The sequence below is a fragment of the Lontra canadensis genome, unplaced genomic scaffold (genome assembly GCF_010015895.1).
Source record: "Lontra canadensis isolate GAN:19392208 unplaced genomic scaffold, GSC_riverotter_1.0 scaffold26, whole genome shotgun sequence".
NCBI classification, from domain to species: domain Eukaryota; kingdom Metazoa; phylum Chordata; class Mammalia; order Carnivora; family Mustelidae; genus Lontra; species Lontra canadensis.
Genome location: NW_022631020.1, coordinates 1,310,287 through 1,329,033, shown reverse-complemented (window position 1 = coordinate 1,329,033; position 18,747 = coordinate 1,310,287). Strand labels below are relative to the sequence as shown.

The window sequence follows — 18,747 nt, the reverse complement described above, 5'->3', positions numbered from 1 at the left end:
CCTGGGCATATTTTCTTCTAGCCCCTTCCATTTTGGTGACTGTCTTCGTCTGTTTGGGCACTCTAACTGTACCATAGACTGGGTGACTTATGAACAGCAGAACTGTCTCCCAGTTCTCGAGGCTAGGAGTCCAAACAGGAAGGCATCTGCTTCCTAGGCTGCTGGCTTCCCACTGGGTCCTCACATGGCAGAGGGGCTGAGCTAGGGCTCTGGGGGCCCTTCATAAGGGTGCCAGTCCCACTCGCGAGAGCCCCCCGCACCATGTAACCCCTCCCAAAGTACCCCCCACCCAACTTGCCATCACTTTGGGGATTTAGTTTCAACACATGAATTTGGGAGCAACATGAACATATATTTTATAACAGTAATGTTCTTACTCATCTTTCTGGTTTTCTGCCTTCATCCTTTATTTTCTTCTGTTTTCCCGTAGGATTTATAAGAGTTCAGGAAAGCTTTTTTTTTTTTTAAGATTTTATTTGATTGTACGTAAACAATCTTGGAACACTGAATCAAAAACTAATGTATTGGGGCGCTTGGGTGGCTCAGTGGGTTAAGGCTCTGCCTTCGGCTCAGGTCATGATCTCAGGGTCCTGGGATCGAGCCAGCATCAGGCTCTCTGCTCAGCGGGGAGCCTGCTTCCCCCTCTCTCTCTGCCTGCTGCTGTGTCTACTTGTGATCTCTCTCTCTGGCAAATAAAATCTTTAAAAAATGTATTTTATGGTGACTAACATAGCACAATAAAAATTAAAAAAAAGAATTTTAGAGAGAGGGAGTGGGGTGGTGAGAGGGAGAGGGAGAAGCAAAAGATAAGACTCCCCACTGAGCAGGACAGTGGGGGGTGGGGGGATGGACATGGGGCTGTATCCCAGGACCCTTGTCTTGTGACCTGAGCTGGAGGCGTACGCCTAACCAGCCGAGCCACCCAGGTGCCCCTCTTGTAAATCCTCTCATGTTTTTGTCCGAGTCCATTATTTAAGTTGGGACAGTGTGTTTGGGACTAATTCTTTCGTTCATCTCTGTTTGTTTTTTTCTTCAATCTAGCATCTTTGTAAAGGTCCTTTGTTATCTGGGGAGTGCTTTATGAACTAGCTATTTGTAACAGCTTCTGGAGAGCCAGGAGACGTCCCATGCTCATAGGAACTCTTGTGACCCGAGGGGGTGTGTATAATCCTTTTATCCTCTGTGTTTTCTCTGCTTGCTGGACTGGTAGCATTCCCAGGGCCCTCTCTTTTTCACCTGGCCTTGGCAATGGGTGGCATCCTGCTGATGGGTCTTACCTGTGTTGTTTCTCCATCCGCCCCATCTCTAGTGGGCTCTCCTCATCATGCTGTGTTCAGGGAAGCTCTCGTGCTAACCTCTATGTCTCTTCCCCTGGTTCCCAGAAAGTTCTTGCTGGCTTTGTTGGCTCGGGATATCCTGAGTGTTCGGGGAGCCTGGCTTTGCAGGCATGGGCAGCCTCTCCATTCCTTCTCCTCTGTCTGACCTTGATGGCAGTTTGGCAACTCTTTCCCCTGCTTTGTGGTTTGGAGTCGCAGATGTGTTCGGGGTGGAGTTGGGGTGTGTGTGTGTGTGTGTGTGTCCTTAATGCTTTTGGGTACATTCCAAGAGGAATTCTTGAAGCCAGGATACAACGACAAGGCAACTCTAGCTTTTTCATCTTTTCTCTGCCAGTTAAAAATTTTATTTTTCGTTGTAGTTCCTGTTTCATACAGCCAAAGAGTGAAGTCGTTTTACGTATAGCTTTTTGCTTTGAGGTCTGGAATGATCATGTTACTAATAATGTATCACAAGGGAAGAAGGGTTCATTTGCTTTGCTTTGACCATTCCTGAAGGAATTCAGAAGGTACAGGTGATTATGGAGGTCAAGTCCAAGTAGAGCCTGGATTGATCTATAGAGACAGGAAGCTTTTGGGGGCTGTTAGACCTGTTGGCCTAGAAGGCTGTGTTGTGTTACTGGACCCACCAATTCCGATAGCCAGCATCAGCGTGGTCACCCGTTTATGACTTGCCAGTGTTCCTCAGATATTCCCGTGACATTCCTAGGATGCTCAGCTCAGGCCTCTTGGCTGGATTTATACTGGAATTGAGCAGTACTTTCCATGTACAGCCATGGTCTGCGTGCGACTGGGAAAACAACGGAGGGACTGCATTGTTGAAATGTCAGTAACCAGAGTAGAAATAATACAGGCGTGAGGTCATTTGGAGACGGAGGAAAAAGGAATTTTTAAGGTAATAAATACCTATCAGTAACTAGCTCACTTTTCATTTTTACGTGCCAAGAGGCTAAAAAAAAGGACAATGCATATTCATCGAGAGATCTTGGGCCCCAGAGGGAGGGAGGGTTTAGTTTAGGAGGTGAGGGGCCTTGCCCTTTGCTCAGGCAGGACAAGGAGAAAGTGCCTTTGTAGGGAGGGTCCTTGGCATCTTTGAGCTGGGGGTGATGTGGGGGACTAGGCCCCTTCCTCTCCGCTGTCCCCTCCCTTGCTGGGCATCTGAGCTGTATCTCCTTGAGGCAGGGGAGGAGGGCAGGGGGCGGGGCCCTGATGCAGTGGGAGGAGGAGGAGGAGGAGAAGGAGGAAGAGGAAGGCAACAAGGGATGCTCTGAATGACAGGGAGGGATTAAGACCAAAGCAGGAAAAAGTGCAGAGCTTGGGTAGGGACAGGCATGGCAAACTGAGCAGATGTCCATTTTCTCTGGAAGTTGTGTTTACTTTTAGCCATGAGACCCCAAACAGAAAACCTGCAGGGAAATAATTTTTTGTAGTTTGGGGAGATTATCTGACGCACGGCTGATTTCCTAACTAATCAGAGGTGCACCCCCACGTCTGATTCACTGAGCAAGCAGACGACCCGTGGCCCCTTGTCGTGAGGCCTTGCGCATGGGGCATCGCAGATGAACGGGTCCGGTCCCACCGCTCAAGACAGTGGTGGATCAAGCAAAGCCTGGATCACACGACAAACAGATTAGAAATAGGTTCTTAAAGTTTACTGGGGGCGGAAATTAGAGAGCTGCCTCCTTAACAGATCTGGGAAGTCCTAGGTGAGCACTCAAAAAAGGAGGAGCCGTTCCCAGAAAGGCTGCATCGCCTGGCCACAGAGCCCAACGTCGAATGTATAGGAACAAATAATATAGGAATATTAGGAACTAATATAGTAATATAGGAACGAGTAATACTCTCCAGCGGGCTTTGGTGGGGTTTGTGGGGAAATGCATAGAAAGTGGTGTTTCTGAGGTAGTCGTCAGACCCTTTCTTGGTCCAGTCAAAGGATGTGTCTTTTCAGGCGAGGGGAGTGTGAGTCAACGACCAAAGTTGTTGAGGTGACTCCATCGTTTCCATCTGCCAACCTCAGGGCCAGCCTTTGGCATCACAGCGAGAATGCCGAGAGGCAGCGCAAAGGGGCCGCCATTTGGAATTTTGTCAGAACTCTGGGACCCCAAATCTTAAGGAGAAGGTAGATCCAGGAGTTGGGTGAGAAGAACCTACCATGTGAGATTTACGAGCCGGATGGTTTTTTCTGAACACAGGAGCTGAGGGGTGACGAGATTTCAGATGTGTTAGACACAGCACTCAGCTCCGTACCTCACACCACAGGTGACTGCCTGGTGCCTGTTTTGTGGCTTTCTCAGTTACTTAGGGCCCCTCTGAGCCTCTTTCCCGTCTTCCACAGGGGCCCCGGCATGAGTTTGTTAGGGCGGCCATAACATGGCACCACAGGTTGGGGATGGGGATATAACAACAGAAGTTCTGGAGGCTGGAAATCCAGACTACGGTGTCGGCAGGGCTGGTTTCTCCTGAGGGCCCATGTCCTGGCAAATGGCTGCCTTCCAGTGCCCGCACATGGCCACTCCTCTGCTCTGGCGTCCCTGGTGTCTGTGGGTCCAGCTTTCCACTCATAAGGACACCAGTCAGACTGGATTAGGGCTCATCTTAATGGCCGTATTGTAACTTAATCACCTCTTTTAAGGACCTTTCTCCAAATAGAGCCACGCTTTGAGATACTGAGGGTGAGAACTTCAGTATAAGAATGGGGGGAGTGGAGGGGCACCTGGGGTGGCTCAGTCAGTTAATCTGCCTTCTGCTCAGGTCATGGTCTTGGGGTCCTGGGATCACGTCCTGCATCGGGGATCCCTGTGTAGTGGGGAGTCTCCCGTCTCTGTCTCCCACCCTCCCCACCCCCAACTCATGTTCTTTCTCTCTCTCTCTCAAATCTTTTTAAAAATTTTGTGGGGGAACAATATTCAGCCCATGACCACCTGTTGACTGGGCACAGTGGTTCTTTTTGCTTTCTTGCCCCCCGCCATTTGCTTTCGTTATGGCTTTTGCTTGTACAGCCAGATGGACTCCGACCCCTCAGCCCAAATCCATCTCCAGCTTCCCCGCAGGGCCCTGGATGTTCCCAGTCAGACTCTCACCTTCCCTCCCACACACTCTTCTACTCTAATATAAAACTTTCTGGTCTTTGCTATACTTCTATATCCTCCTCCCGGGCAGCTTACTGTTAACGTTGGGTTAATTTTTCCATAACCTTGGGTTTATGGCCTCATGCTTTCCTTTCTGTCTCCACTGGCCACGTTATCCCCTGAGGCACAGATTGTCACAATAGCTTTGTCACTGGACCTGCCATCTTTCTCCAGCCTATAGGATTAGTTCCTCCTTGGATGGTTTTTCTAAGATTCTGCTTTGCACGTTCTTATCACGCAGGGGCTCCTGGCTGCCTCGAGGGAAGGACCGTGTTTCTCAGCCAGGGATTGAGCTCCTCCATCATTTGGTTCCAGCCTGTTTTCCAAACCCGCTTTCCGCATGAATCCATATTCTTCCTGTATGCCGCCTAGTTTTCTGTCCCATAACTTTGTGGGGGCCCTTCATCTTCCCTGCAGTGCCTTCTCCTGTGTGCTTGTCTCCTTGCCATTATTATCTGATATTAGAGACTCGATTGAGGACCGTTCCTACCCTCTCAGTGATGGAAGCGCCCCCCGCGCCCCCGGCAATTGTGCTCTTTGATCCTGCATATACAGACAGGGCCCAGCATCAAGCAGCCATTATTGGAATCTTTATGCCCCGTGCTGTGTCTACCCAGGTGCTGAGACCCAAACATACCGAGTTTTGATTCATGCTTTAGGTCTTGAGGCCCTGGGGTCCTGGTGAGTGTAATCGGGCAGAGGCCTATGGGACTCACCACCATGGTGACATTGGATGACGGGTGTGGGTGCAAAGGGGGCAGTGGTACCAGAGTCCTGTCCAGGGGTCGGGGATGTGATCCTGGAATGGAGTTCAAAAGCCAGGGTGGAAGTTTCCAGGTGGAGAAGTAGTGCAAAGCGTTCAGCCCGCGAGAGCCATGCTCCAGAGAGATCTGGAGCAGGACAGAGGGGAGGGGGAGGTTGGGGTGAGGTGGATGTGGCTGGGGAGGGGGAGGGGGACGGGGCCAGGTATGTAGAGGAAAGAAGATTGGGTTTTGTTTTTAGGGAAGTAACGTTGTTGTTGATACCATTATATGTGAAATGATTTCTTGGGAATGGGGGGACCGTAGGGGTGGCAGTAAAGAAATGAATTAGAAGGTAATTGTGATAGAAACAAGCAGAAGAAATGGGGAGAAGAGACCCTACCCTACGTCGCCTGTGTTTGTGGGAGCGCGTGTTTACCTTCCTCAACAAATTCTAAACTCGAGAGCCATGATGTCTGCTTTATCTTTTTATCTTTATCAAGCCCATGTTACTTGGTATGTTATGTGTCCAAAAGCTAACTAAGGGATACTGATGGTATGGCTTAGGCATTGCTTATCCTCTTCTGTCCAGACTCCAAAAGCTGTGCCCAGCTCACGGTGGGCACCGAATAATGTGTTGAATACCGCAGAATTTGTACTATGAATGAGAGCGGACTGTAAAACTAGGAAAGAAAATATGTTAAAATACGCACCACTGTTGGCATGTGTTGGTTGGTTGAGGGTGACCTGACTTTTCATGAAGGCACCAAAGCTGCCCGCGTGTGAGTCCCCTGTGGGGGGACCGAGAGCCCACTGAGCTGTGGCTCCTCGGATTCGAGGACGGCTCGGAGACCGCAGATGCCCCTGAGGCCTTGACATGCGTTGTGTCTTCTGACGTGTTTTTCTTTCTCACTGCTTTCCGCAGATATTCTAGAGTCTGCTTTCACCATGGGAGAAATAGAGCAGAGGCCAAGTCCAGGATCGCGACTGGGGGCCCCGGAGAACTCGGGAATCAGCACCTTGGAACATGGTCAGAAGCTGCCCCCGACGCCTTCCGGGAAACTCATGTCTATCAAAATCCAGATGCTGGATGACACCCAGGAGGCATTTGAAGTTCCGGTAAGTTGGGGGAGAGGTGGGAACTCAGACGGGTGGGAAGCCTTCAGGACGGGGAGGTTCCTCAAATCCCCTTTTTCAGTGACAGGAGGTGGCGGGAGTGGGGGTTGCGGTCCACACCTCCCTCTCCCCCCCTCCCCTGCCCCAGCAAGCTCCTCTCACCCGTTCTGGTTCTCCGCCGTCCAGTATTGTGACTCATGTGTGCACGGCCTAGATCGTGGTCTCAGTGGGCCGATCACTTGAATTACAGACTTTCCTACGAGAGCATGTGTGTGTATGTTTGTGCACATGTGATCTGTATATATTTGAACTGGATGCAATTGTGGTCTTGTCTCATTTGCTCACTACAAGTCTTCCTCTCACGGTGCGTGTGTGCGCATGTGCATGTGCTGCTAATCTAGGGTACAGGCAAGAAAAATCCTGAGAAAACCATCAAAGAGCCCCATGTGGGTTTTCATGCCAGGAGAGACGTGGATGTCTGTGTTTGAGGGTGGGAGGTTGGAGGGGGAGCAGAAAAACCCTGATCTAGGTCCACAGTGTAGCAGCCCCACAATTAGAGAGGGGTATCTCTAGACACCAGGAAATGGGGTGTCTGGGAGCCAGGCATAGAGGGAAGAATCAATAGCCTTGACCTCTTTCTTCCGTGGGAGCCCTTTACCCTGGCCCTTGCCCCCATACCCCTGTGGTTCTGCCCTTTTTCCTTGAGCCCCTGCCTCCTCCTCCTCTCTAGCCTCTTCCTCTTGGAGGGTAGGGAACCAGCACCAGTTACAATTGGTGAGGATTTCTTGGGCCCAAGGCGGGGAGGGTGAGATGAGTGCTCTTGGCTCTTTAGAATTTGGACCGCACTTTCCTCCGGAATCCTTGTCCCTCACGTGGATTGGGGTCTGCAGACCTTGTTTGTGGCACGCTTCGGCTTTAGTTTTCTGCATTCTGTCTCAGGTACTATACAGCGAATCTGGCATTGTTGGTGGGGAAGACAATAACTCCTGAATTCTCAACAGCCAACTAAAACACAAAACTTCGGGAACGTAACCTGTTCTTAAAGTGGAGACGACCTGTCTATTACTCCTGCTGGCTAGAGGGACTGTGGGGTTTAAGAGTTGACACAGACGTCTGTAACCCATCATTTAATCACTTATGCAATACGATTCACTAAATCATACTCCTCTTAATATCGTTCCGAGAGCGCGAATTACCATTAAGCATCTCAGGGAAAGGTAAACCTCAGAATAGCTGTGCTGAAAACTGCCAATTTATTGTACATTTATTTTCTTGTTGTGGAATGCTTGTCTTTCAAGGGCTGGGGAACATCTCTGTATTCTGGTGAACAAAGCTCTTTGCCAGTCTGCTGAAACTGTGAACATAAATGAGGGCATCTGCCAGCCTGTTAGAATTAGGCCTTCTGGAACAGGTACCCCCCTCCCACTTTCCAGTGCCTTCTCTTCGTTGCCAGACTGGTTTGGTGAGGTATTTAGTTTCAGGGTTTCCTGTTGGGCCTGTACTTAGGGCCTCTGAGCCCAAGTCTCTGGCTATACATTCTGTTAAATGGTGTTCGTGTGTGGTTTGGACTGAGGACCGATCAAATATTAATGTTGGCTGTGCGAACCACAGGGAGTGTTGGACTGAATTCACCTGCGTTTTGTCAGTGTCCCTAAACCAAAGAATGTCACTAGCTAGGAACTGTATAGGATGTCCCTAAGGAAAGGAATAGAAGTAGGTTTTCATCATTTAAAATTATTTGACTCAATGATGGGACGCCTGGGTGGCTAAGTTGGTTTATACATCTGCGTTCAGCTCCGGTCATGATCCCAGGGTTCTGAGTTTGAGCCCCACATCAGGCTCCCTGCTCAGCAGACAAATCTTTAAAAATTTTATTTTACTAGATAAATGCTGGTGTCTTTGCTTAGCATTTATAAGCCCTCTGTCTGGAAGTAACTTTTCTCTTTTCCTCCCCATAAACTCCTATGCACCCTTAAGAACCCTATCATTTTATCCAGACGCTAACATTGGAGATAGTGTCTGGGGCTTTTTCTTCCCTCCCTCAGACCTCTTCCATTATATACCTATAAGGCTTGGGTTCAAATTTCAGCCTTTATTTATACTGACTTCTTGATCACTTTGGACAAGTACCTCTCTGTATCTCTGCTTTCTCCTTTGTAAAATGAGGCTAGTAATAAATCCCACCTGCTATGATGATGACGTTTTTCCAGGCACTTTATACCAGCTCAGCACCTACTAAGGCCTTCATACAAGTAGGATGAGTGGTGCCTTTGCCACTTCCCTGGGCAGGGACCTTGCCTTAGTGTCTCATTCCTGGCCTTTAGCACAGTCCCTGGCATGTAGTCATTGCTCATTAAAATGTTTGCTGCTTGCATGTGAGAATGAGTTTATCTTACAGGTAGAATTTAATGTCCTTTTTTCCACACGTCTCATCCATTCATATTTTATTTTGAGTTTTCTAGTTTGGCCAGAATGTTCTTTCCCAACCAGTGGGTAACAGATGTTTTCTGTAACTGCCTACAGAGAGGCAGATATCAGCATTTTTATTGACAGAGCTGTTTCTAAATTGCTACCTTGTGCTCTCTATTCAGAGAACCAGCCAGGCCTTCACGCAGCTGGAAGGCCTCCGGCTGGCCAGGGTGACTCAGTTCTAGCACTTGGGACGGGAACACAATGACTCAGGATTGAAAGGGCCCTAGCCGCCCGTAGCTGCTGGAAAACCTCGCTCCCCAGCTTTTTGCTGTGAGTTCGTTCGTCTGACCCTGGCAGGGTCTCCCTTGCCCCCATGGGACTGCTCCTTGGATTGGGCGCCACCAGAGAATGAACTCTCCTTCCTCACTCCCATTTGCCACACAGATGAGCAGGGCATGCGGCCAGAAGTCCTGGCAGTTTCCCCCCTCGAGCATTCTTCTCTGAACCCTGTACTTCCTTGGGGATTGGATTTCCTGAGCTTTTTCTCATTAGTTTTGTTTTAGCGTAGAAAGCAGGCAGAGTCCTCATTTAAACTACGAATTCCCTAAACCCTTCCTAGCTCAGATAACCAAATTGTCTGCGTGGTTGTCTTTCTCTGGTCGTGTTTCTCATTATTCGGAGGCTTTCTGAAAAGGTTCTCTAAGTGTTGAACCTTTCAAAAAAGCCTCCCTGGTGAGCACTGGTTTCTTCTGCTTAGTGGTTCCATCAGCCCCCTTTGCTCTTGACCTTGGACGGTCAGCTTAGGTATTTCCTCTGCAGAGTGGGAAGTTTAAGCTCAGTACGGTGTTGTAGCCTCTTTATGTGGAAAATGCTGTGCAAATAAGCCTCACCCGGGGCCTGGGAGCTGCAGCCTTTCCTTCCACCCGAGGCTGTAAAACGGAAACGGAGCAGCTCCGAAAGGGTGAGTGACATTTCTCCCTGCCCCTCACCCCAGCCAGGGCCATCCCCCACTCAAGATCTCTGAGAAGGTTTTGTATGTCCTGGCCTCCTGACCCTGCTGGTAAACAAACACTGTTCCTAATGACGTTGATCGTTGGTCGGTTGCATTGAAACAGATGGTTTCTCCTCCAAGTGTTTATTCAGTTCGTGTTTTCATTAGCAAGGTCACTCTAGGAAGAGTGGAGAAGATCAGGGGATAGAAAAGGGAGCCATTTCCTTTGCTGCTTTGGAGCTGCCCTGGTTAAAAAAAAAAAAGAAGAAGAAAAAACGTGGGAAAGTCACTCATGGGACCAGAGGACACCTGGTCTGTGTTGAGTTGGCAGGTGTGGCTGGATGGGGGGCCGGACGGTGGCGGGGGGAGCCTTCTAGAAGCAGTGCCCCGCATGAGTTGTGGTAGAAGGAATTCTGATGGCTGGTGTCCACCGTGGCCATCCCAGGGTCCCACCATTGCGCTTTCCGTGTATTTGTCGTGTCCTCACCTCCTTTGGAAGCCTGTATAGCTCCCAGGTGTCAGAGGATAAAGTAGATTCGTGAGCGTGGGGAGGCTGGGGGGGAACACAGAGCCTCCCCCAAGGTCCAGACTGCCGAGCTGCTGGGGCGATGGTGCCCGAATTCCCCACCACTGTCTCTGTGGGTTCCCCTGTGGGTTCCCTGTGGGATCCCCTCACGGAGATCTGCTTTCGTTGCCATGCTGCTTGGGGCCTCCAGTGTGTGGTGTGAGCGCTGGGGGGCGGGGCCTCTTGTGTTCCTGTTTATTATCCAGTCCTACACTTGGGGGTGCCTGGACCCACCCAGCTTCACTTCCAACACGTTTCTCTCCAACCTGCCAACCGTCCAGGGCCCCTGTGGCTCTCGCTGGGAGCCCTGCTTGGTCTCCTTCCAGTGCTTACTGTCTGTACCTCTAATTAGACTTGGAACCCCGGGCTCTAATCTTCTTAATTAGTTCCTTTACATCCGTGCGTGAGACTCAGTTTGCTTATCTGCAGCGTGAGGCCTTTGGTCTAGGTGATAGTAAAGGCCTTTTCCCTCCTTTTTTGGAAGCTGGGACTCCGCATTGACATCCTTGTTGATGGATTAACTTTTCAGGACTAGTATTTAATTGTCCCAGCAGACGGTAAACTCATTGAGAAAAGGAATTTCTTTTAAAAACAAAAGCAAAAACAACCCCCTCAAAACAAACAGACCCCACACTGATTGGATACAGAAGTTACTGTTAACTAGTGAGCAGTAACAAAGAAAAAAAGAGTGGGGAGGGTGAACAAGTGTGCTGTGATTTCTGTGATATTTATGGAGCGTCAGGAAATTGACAGTATTTAACTTGCAAGTGTTGGGGGGTTACTTACATAAATCGCACTGATCTAAAATGGGCTAAATGATACTGAGTTGACAGTGGGAAATAGAAGATTGAAAGATACCAGTAATTTTCTAGATAACACATTGTTAGTAGGAAATCCGCTTGTTGAAAACAGCATGTCCTAGTAAGAGTCCTTAGAGGTTTTTTTTACAGGGGGCAAAATGACCTCTATTAAGCCAAACCTTATTTGTCTCTTATGGTCTACCTCCCCTTTTTTTTTAATTATTAAAGATTTTATTTGAGAATGCATTTGAGCATGAGCACAGGGGAGGGGCAGAGAGAGAGGGAGAAGCAGATTTCCCTGCTGAGCAGGGAGCCCAACGTGGAGATCCCAGGACCCTGGGATCATGACCTGAGCTGAAGGCAGATGCTTACCCGGCTGAGCCACCCAGGTGTCCCTCTTAATGGTCCATCCCTAACTGAAGAAACATTCATTTCATTTTCTTACCTTTTGAAACGAAACTTGTTTCATGTCTAATTTTCATGAAAATTAGGGCTTGACCTCTGTCGAGAACTTGTTCTCCATGGGCTTGGGTTCTTCGGAAGGTCTTAAACGTTTCTAGAATTTTAAAGCTATCTTCTTCGTCAGCTGGAGCTCAGAAACAGGACAAGTTTGTCTTTCAAGGTCCCCGGCTCCTGGGTGGGCCTCCCTTGATGCCTCACCCAGAACAACTGTGTCTTTAGGAAAGCAGACTCCTTTTCTCTCTTGGTCTTTTTTATTTTGAATGCATTTTGTGTCCCGTCCTCCTTACCCCCCTTCTTTGTTTCTATTTTAGCCATCTTAGAGAAGGTGCCCTTTTGGATAAGCCGCTGAAAGTCGCTTTTTTTTTTTTTTTTTTTTTTGGTCCCTAAAAAGATGGAATATGTTTAACTGAAGGTCTTGTGTGTGTGTGGGGGGGGGGGGGATAGATCTTCCTTTTTTAAAAGTGTTGTGTTTCTCACTGCTCTGGAATTCCAAGCGCCTGGCAGTGGGGTGAGCTGTTCCCTCCAGTGGATTGGATTAGAGTGATGCTGGGAGGCAGATGGGGTCCCAGGACTACTTGATTTCTCTCTCAGTCTCTTGCTTTTTTTTTTCTTTTTTTGCATGCAGTGCACTTGGAAGGGGATGGGGAAGAGGAGGGAGGAGGGGTGGGGAAGGAGTTGATGGTATTGAGACCTGAATACAACTTAGTTGGGCATTTAAGACCTAGCAGGGAGTGGCATCTGCCCAGAGATGCTTTTTTTTTTCTTCCTGTTTCTTTTTAAAGATTTTATTTATTTGAGAGAGAAAGAGAGAGCATGAGAAGAGGGAGAGTCAGAGGAAGAAGCAGACTCCCGCTGAGTAGGGAGCCCGATGTGGGTCTTGATCCGGGGGACTCCAGGATCAGGCAGTCGCTTAACTGACTGAGCCACCCAGTGGCCCCGGAGCCGCTCCTGAAGCAGCTGCAGTCTGAACGGGAACGAGGGGAAGAAATCTCCCCAGTTCACTCAGCTTTTTAAAAATTTGTGTTTCTTTCCTTATCTGTGTTGCTTTTGGCTCTTTTCGTTAGAGTTTCTGAAATAGTATTTTATCTCCACTCTGCTCTGCATCGTCCTTTCTTGTGTTTTATTTAACTGGAATGATCAATGGTGCTGTCTGGGTCTAGCCTCGTGAGGTTACATTTAAAGGCCATTTTAATAGATTAAAACTTTTTTCCTTTTTTTCATAAATCATTTCAGCCTAATTGTGTTAGTCTTCCTTTCTGGCTCCTTGAAGCCAAGAGTCGAATTTAGATGTTGGCCCGAAATGCTCGTTGGGGCGCCCTTTTCAACTTCAGCTTAAATGCTTGTGATCAAAGTCTGCTCTGCAGCTCTCGTCGTGACGGCTGGAATTCCATCCAGCTGTTGACTCTCTTGTCCCTGAAAAGTCTCTCAGTAGAGCCTCATAAATTAAAACAAAACAAAACAAAACAAAACAAAAAAACTGTAATTGAGAATGTCTGTATCTGGCATTAAAATGGGCCAATATCCTGAACAAACAAAGGGAATTTTAAGAGCTGCTCCCCACCCCCCTCCTTTAATTGGAGGTAATAAATTTTCTAGTTCCAAGAAACACAAGGGTTAGAGGGGAACATCCAGGACACTGGATCCTGGCTGTTTCATTACTCCGCGGCTTCGTGGCCCCGGGTGGGTTGATGACCATTTTCTCCACTGATTTCCTCCCTGAGTATGGAGGACGCCCGCCCCACGGGGCCAAGGTAAAGTCCAAGGAAACCCTTCTTGCAGAGCCCTGGACTGGAATCAGCCTCTCAGGAAAGTCTGTCTGGTTTTTTTTGTCCTCCTTGGCTGCTAATAAGCTTTAGTTGCTGGATTGTTCTTGAGCAGAATTGAGACTGAGGTTGGAAAATACCCCCTGTGTCACCCCCCCTCCCCCAAGCCAAGCTTTCTGCAGAGTCTCACATTTGTTGAGCTTGGAGGGTTTGTCCTAAAATGGAGATGTAGCCCAGGTGGCTTTCGAAGGTCTTTAAGAATGAAGTGCCACCTGGAGAGCTGTGGTGAATTCTCCATTTCTGACAAGCACATTTACCGTCCCCCTCCTTTTCCTCCCCTCCAAAATCTATCTGTAGCTTCTCTGAGCCTCAGTTCGCAGAGCTTTGAAATAGAAGAGGGTGTTCTTTGAGCTTAATTTTCCTGTGCATTCTAGCGCAGGCTGGCTGAGGGATTTCAGGATGGATAGGGGCTGTTGTTAAGACTTCTAGGACGGCCCTTCATGGTGCGAGCTCTGTGTGCCCTTGGAAGGCGAGATACTCCTGTGTTTGACTGTTAGTATGAAATAAGTTAAAAATCAGTGTGACTTATTTTCTTATCTGTTTTTGGGATTCCCTCATTTGTTGTCTTCCATCTTTTGGAGCATTTGAGTTGGACCTTAGTTTTAATTGCTAAGAAAAGGCATGGAATGATTTGAATCCATTTGGGGTCTTGTGTAAGTGAGCAGCTCCGAAAGCCTTTAACACTTTGTAACTGTAAGCGAGTGCTTTCTGGTTCCTCTTTGCTCATTTATATAAACAGGAAGCTAGGCTAGATACCCGCAGTGGAATTCTGTGGCTCTGGTGTTACTTTATGGAATGTGATCTGGAAAACGTGATAGGAGTTGGACCAGTGTTTATGAACACACAAGGCAAGGTGCTGTGAATGATAAGAAAGTGGATAGAAATGACTGCCTTCAAAAAAATCCATGTGCTAGACATTGTGCGGATAAGTCTGTCCTTCTGGTCTCTCATTTGTGGCTGAGCCACGAACCTCTGACCCGGGCGTGAATGAGGGTCGGGGTTGGTGCGGGGGCACAGGAAGGACTGGACTTGGTCTAGGTCACAGAGCTGGAGAGAGAGGAGGGTCCTAGCCCTGCACATCCCTATACCTAAGCCCTGCTTTCCCCACACCATGAGGTTGTCCAGGACCACAAGCAGCCCTCCGGTGAAGCAGCCGGTGTGTCGTGCCGGCCTCCAGCATGTGCTGGTGGTAGGCGCCCCTAGGTGCGGGGGTGGGAGGGGGTTGGTTTGAATGGGGCTAAACCTGCAGGAGGAACGCCCAGTGACCAGATGCCTTGCTGTGTTTGTCCGCATGGTGGGATGGAGAAGACCCAGGAGAAATCGGGGAGGTGGGATTCGTAGGACTCGGCAACTCATGGGATGGGAGCTCCCAGAGAGCGGGAGACCGTACAACCTTTGGGTTTATAACTTGGGTGGTTCCCTGCTATCGCGGAAGACCAGGAAATTACTCGGCACGGGCCTTTCCAGGACAACCGTTGTACTCGAAATTGTGTCTTCTGGTATGAAAGGAATGTTGCTAATGTTGCTAATAAAAGGCACTGCCTTCTTAATCACAAAGAAGAATCTGTGTCTCTAAATGAACCTCTGAGCTTCACAGTGATTATGTAAATCGTTCAGACTGGAAGCATCACATGGAGGTTGATTGCTTGGTTTCCATATATACTAGGAAAATTCTATTTACTCTTGGCATTAACATTTCCTTGTCATCCAGGGGCGACTCTGTTCAGCTTGCCATGCCAAAGTGAAGTCCAGGCTGGAAAAGTCTTTTTAAATCCAGGGGCATGAAAGGACCCTGCTCCAGATCCTTAGAAAGGAAGGGCGTGATAGGGGTCATGAGCTTGTTGTTTAATTTTGATGCACTTTACTTATGAGGTGTAGCAGCGAGTGCCTTTGGCTGTTAGGGCTCTTCCAGGGGTCATTTGTCAGTGTGTGTTTCTGTCTGCAAACTGAACACAGATGCCCAGTTACCTTTGGTCTAGATAGAAGGCTGAATGTCTACAGCTTTGAAAAGCAAGACCAACAAGCACTTGTCGAGTTGTTAGGGTATCGAAACAATACCTTTTTAATGGTTAAAATCTATATTCGTTTCCTCGGTTGCTGGAACACAATACTGTAGACTGGGCATTTCCTCAACAGAAATGTATTCCCTTTCCTTTCTGGGCGCCCGAAGTCCAAGATCAAGGTGTCCGCAGGGTTGGTTCCTTGTGAGGGAGAATGCCATCTATGCCCGTCTCCTCTCTCCAGCTTCTGTGGTTTGCTGGCGGTGTCTTGTGTTCTTTGGCTGGTAGATGGGACGTCCCCATATCTGCTTCCATGTTTCCGTGGCATTCCGCCTGTGTTGGATGATGGTCTCCAAATTTTCTTTTTTGATAAGGACACTGGCCCCACAAGATGAGGGCCCCAGCCCTAATGACCTCGTTTGAACTACACTAGCTCTGTGAAAGCCTTATTTCCAAATTGAAGTCACACTCTAAAGTGGGGGGTGTGGTTAGGACTTTCAGTGCATGAATCTTGGGGATCCCAGTTCACCCCATAACATATGCCTCGTTAGCATTGAGAGAACAAAGGGAAAAAAGTCTGTTTCACCCTGAGCCTCAAGATACCTTTTCCTTAGCACACCTGTTAAAAATAAAACACTTCAGGCTTTGTTCTCACTGAACAGTTAGTAGAAAGATTTCCTTTTTGATAGTTTTTTGAAAAGAAAAAAGGGCAGTCAAAACTCATTTAAGCCTGACTTGTAATTTAAAGTGATCCTCCATTTCTGATTCTGAGTATGTGCCCCTTAACTAGGAACAGAAATGAGAAGTAAAAGGCACCTGTGACTGCTCTCAGGGTCCAGGGGACTCTTGAATGTGATGGATGTCCAATAAAATTTGGTAACATTTTTATGAAAGCTCATGCTTTCAGCATTCTGTGATTTTTTTTTCCCCCTCTCCTTCTGTCAGTGGTCGCATCAAGTTGGCTTTCTTTTTTTTCTTTTTCTTTCTTTTTTTTTTTTAAGATTTTATTTATTTATTTGACAGAGAAAGATTACAAGTAAGGCAGAGAGGCAGGCAGAGAGAGGGGGGGAAGCAGGCTCCCTCAGCAGGGAGCCTGATGCGGGGCTTGTTCCCAGGACCCTGAGATCATGACCTGAGCCAAAGGCAGAGGCTTAACTCACTGAGCCACCCAGGCGCCCCATGAAGTTGGCTTTCTGAATCCTACTTGATCTGCCTCTGGATCTTGTCCCTCCCACTACCTCTGCTCTTGACCTTTGGGATGACCTCTTCTCCCTCACTGAGGTTCTACTCGCAGTTCAGAGCCCAGTGACTTCGCACACAGGGGACCTGTCCCTTGCCTTGCTGGGATTCTCACGGTGGCCAGAGTTCCTTTCTTCTCTGTGGCAACACCAGCCAGTGAAGGAAAAAATTACCTCACAGCAGAGGCCGTGTCTGCTACAAATGTCCAACCTTTGATCCGATCTGGCCATTGGATCTTCCTGGCTACTGTCATGGCCAACCCTTGGTCACTGCTTCGCTGTGTCCATGGTGGCTGTGGCTGGCCATCCTAGTCCCTTCCGGCCGGTGTGCTCTCCTAGGGCCCCACGGGAGTTGTCATTCTGAGAACTGAAGGGACAGAAAGAGGGACGGTTCCTCGGCCACTCATGGTGTGGCCAGCAGGAGTGACGGCCACTGCCAGAGCCCCGGTAGGGCAAGGAAGGAAGGAAGGAGCCCACCTCTGTTCCTGACCACTCCTCTATCAGTGTCTCCTTCCACTGAGCCCACTCAGAAGCCCACAAACCATGGAGCCGTGGGGAGCAGGCTGTCCCAGCCAGTCAGCAGGAGCAGTGGGGGGAAGAGCCAGGACACCCCGTCTCTTAGGGGATGACCCAGCATGCCACCTCCTAGAGAGAATGAAGACCACCAGGTGTGGCTTCCTCAGGCTCCTGTCTCTAAGCTTCTGCTTATCTCTCTTTTCCTCTGCTTTGGCTTCCAGCCTTTATACTGTCTGACCCCCCACCCCATCCTTAATCCCATTCCTGCGGGACCTTGCTTCACCTGACTGACACCGACATGGAGACCTTTGTTCATGTACAAATCCCGCAATTCATGGACACACTTTTAATCTGCACGCAATTTTATCATTAGAATCCAAATGCTGAAGATAAAAGAGCCAGCCAGATTCGTGTATGGTTCTAGTGTGTACCAAATAGGAGTGGGGAAAAAAATTTCTCAGTCACTGTTGGCCATCTGATTCTCCCTCGGCCTGATTGAATGCTTTCTGTAAGGACGGAGATGACATGTTTTATTGGAGCTGTTAAGTGGGACATCTGGCTGTGTAGCCCGGTGCTGGGAAGTACTCTTCTCCTTCGTTAGCTGGGGTTCAGCTCTGTTTACCGGCTCCCTGCGTCCGGGTAGATGGCACAGGGATGGCTGGTGTCCCTGTTTGCTGACCACATGATGAAGAGTCTGGGCACCCAGCCTCGCCCTGCCTGAGCTCTCCTGGTTTAAGCTCTTGCCCATTATTCCCTTTTCAAGAGGAAACCCTCATTCCAAGCAAAGTCCTAGTATTTGCTCACGGTGAGCTTGCTGAAACCCTAAAAACAAAGATAGTCTGTCTCCTTCCCCCACCCCCTTCCTTTCCATTCTCAGGGCACTTTCTCTGAGGTGGGCTTTTCCGTCAGTGCCCACCACCACCTTCTCTTTTGAAGCTCTTAAGAGGGACATGGCAGTCTTAGAAAAGAAAACTCTAATTTTCTCCAGAAAACTGGTTCAGCAAGGTCCTGCCAGGAGCCACTCGGCGTCCTGCCAACCCCGGGGCTGTTCAAGAGAGGTTTTATCTGGGTATGAGCTGCTTAGCTTCCAAAATTATTTTTGCCCTCTGTCTGGCTCTAAAAATGCTTGACGAGGAGCCTGGGGAGTTGGTTTTGTTTTTGGTCATTGTTTGGTAGTACACAAGGTACTAAAATTCTTTCTCTCTGAGCCCTGGGCCCACAAGAAGCCTCCGGGCAGTGCATGGTCTTTGTAAGGCCTGCTGGCCACGCTTTCTGCTGGGGCCTCGAAGGGGACATTTCAGATGTCGTTCATTTCCTGGGCTCCTTCACTTAATGCCTCAGTTTGACATTGGTTGAAATAGAACGTGTTAGTTTGCTAGGGCTGCCGTGACCTAGGACCATAGACGGGCAGATTTAGCAACAGAAACGGAGCATCTCACAGTTCCGGAAATGGGCAGTCAGAGATCAAGATGGCAGCGTTGGTTTCCTTCTATGGCCATGAGGGAGAATCTCTTCCAGCCTCTCTCCTAGCTTCTTGGGGGTTTGCTGATGGTCTTCCGTGTTCCTTGGCTTGTAGATGTCTCTCTCCCAATCTCTGCCTTCATTTTCACTCAGTGTTCTCT

At 48.8% G+C, this 18,747-nt stretch overlaps 1 protein-coding gene across 4 annotated transcripts in view; it reads left to right on the top strand.

Moving 5' to 3' along the window:
- FARP1 (FERM, ARH/RhoGEF and pleckstrin domain protein 1) overlaps window positions 1–18,747 on the top strand; it is a 271,268-nt gene that overhangs the window by 51,688 nt on the left and 200,833 nt on the right. For all 4 annotated transcript variants that reach the window (XM_032864124.1, XM_032864126.1, XM_032864127.1 and 1 more), the window contains exon 2: window positions 6,128–6,321. In XM_032864124.1, coding sequence (XP_032720015.1) covers window positions 6,151–6,321 — 171 coding nt within the window. In that variant the 5' untranslated portion in view covers window positions 6,128–6,150. The remainder of the gene's footprint in view (window positions 1–6,127; window positions 6,322–18,747) is intronic.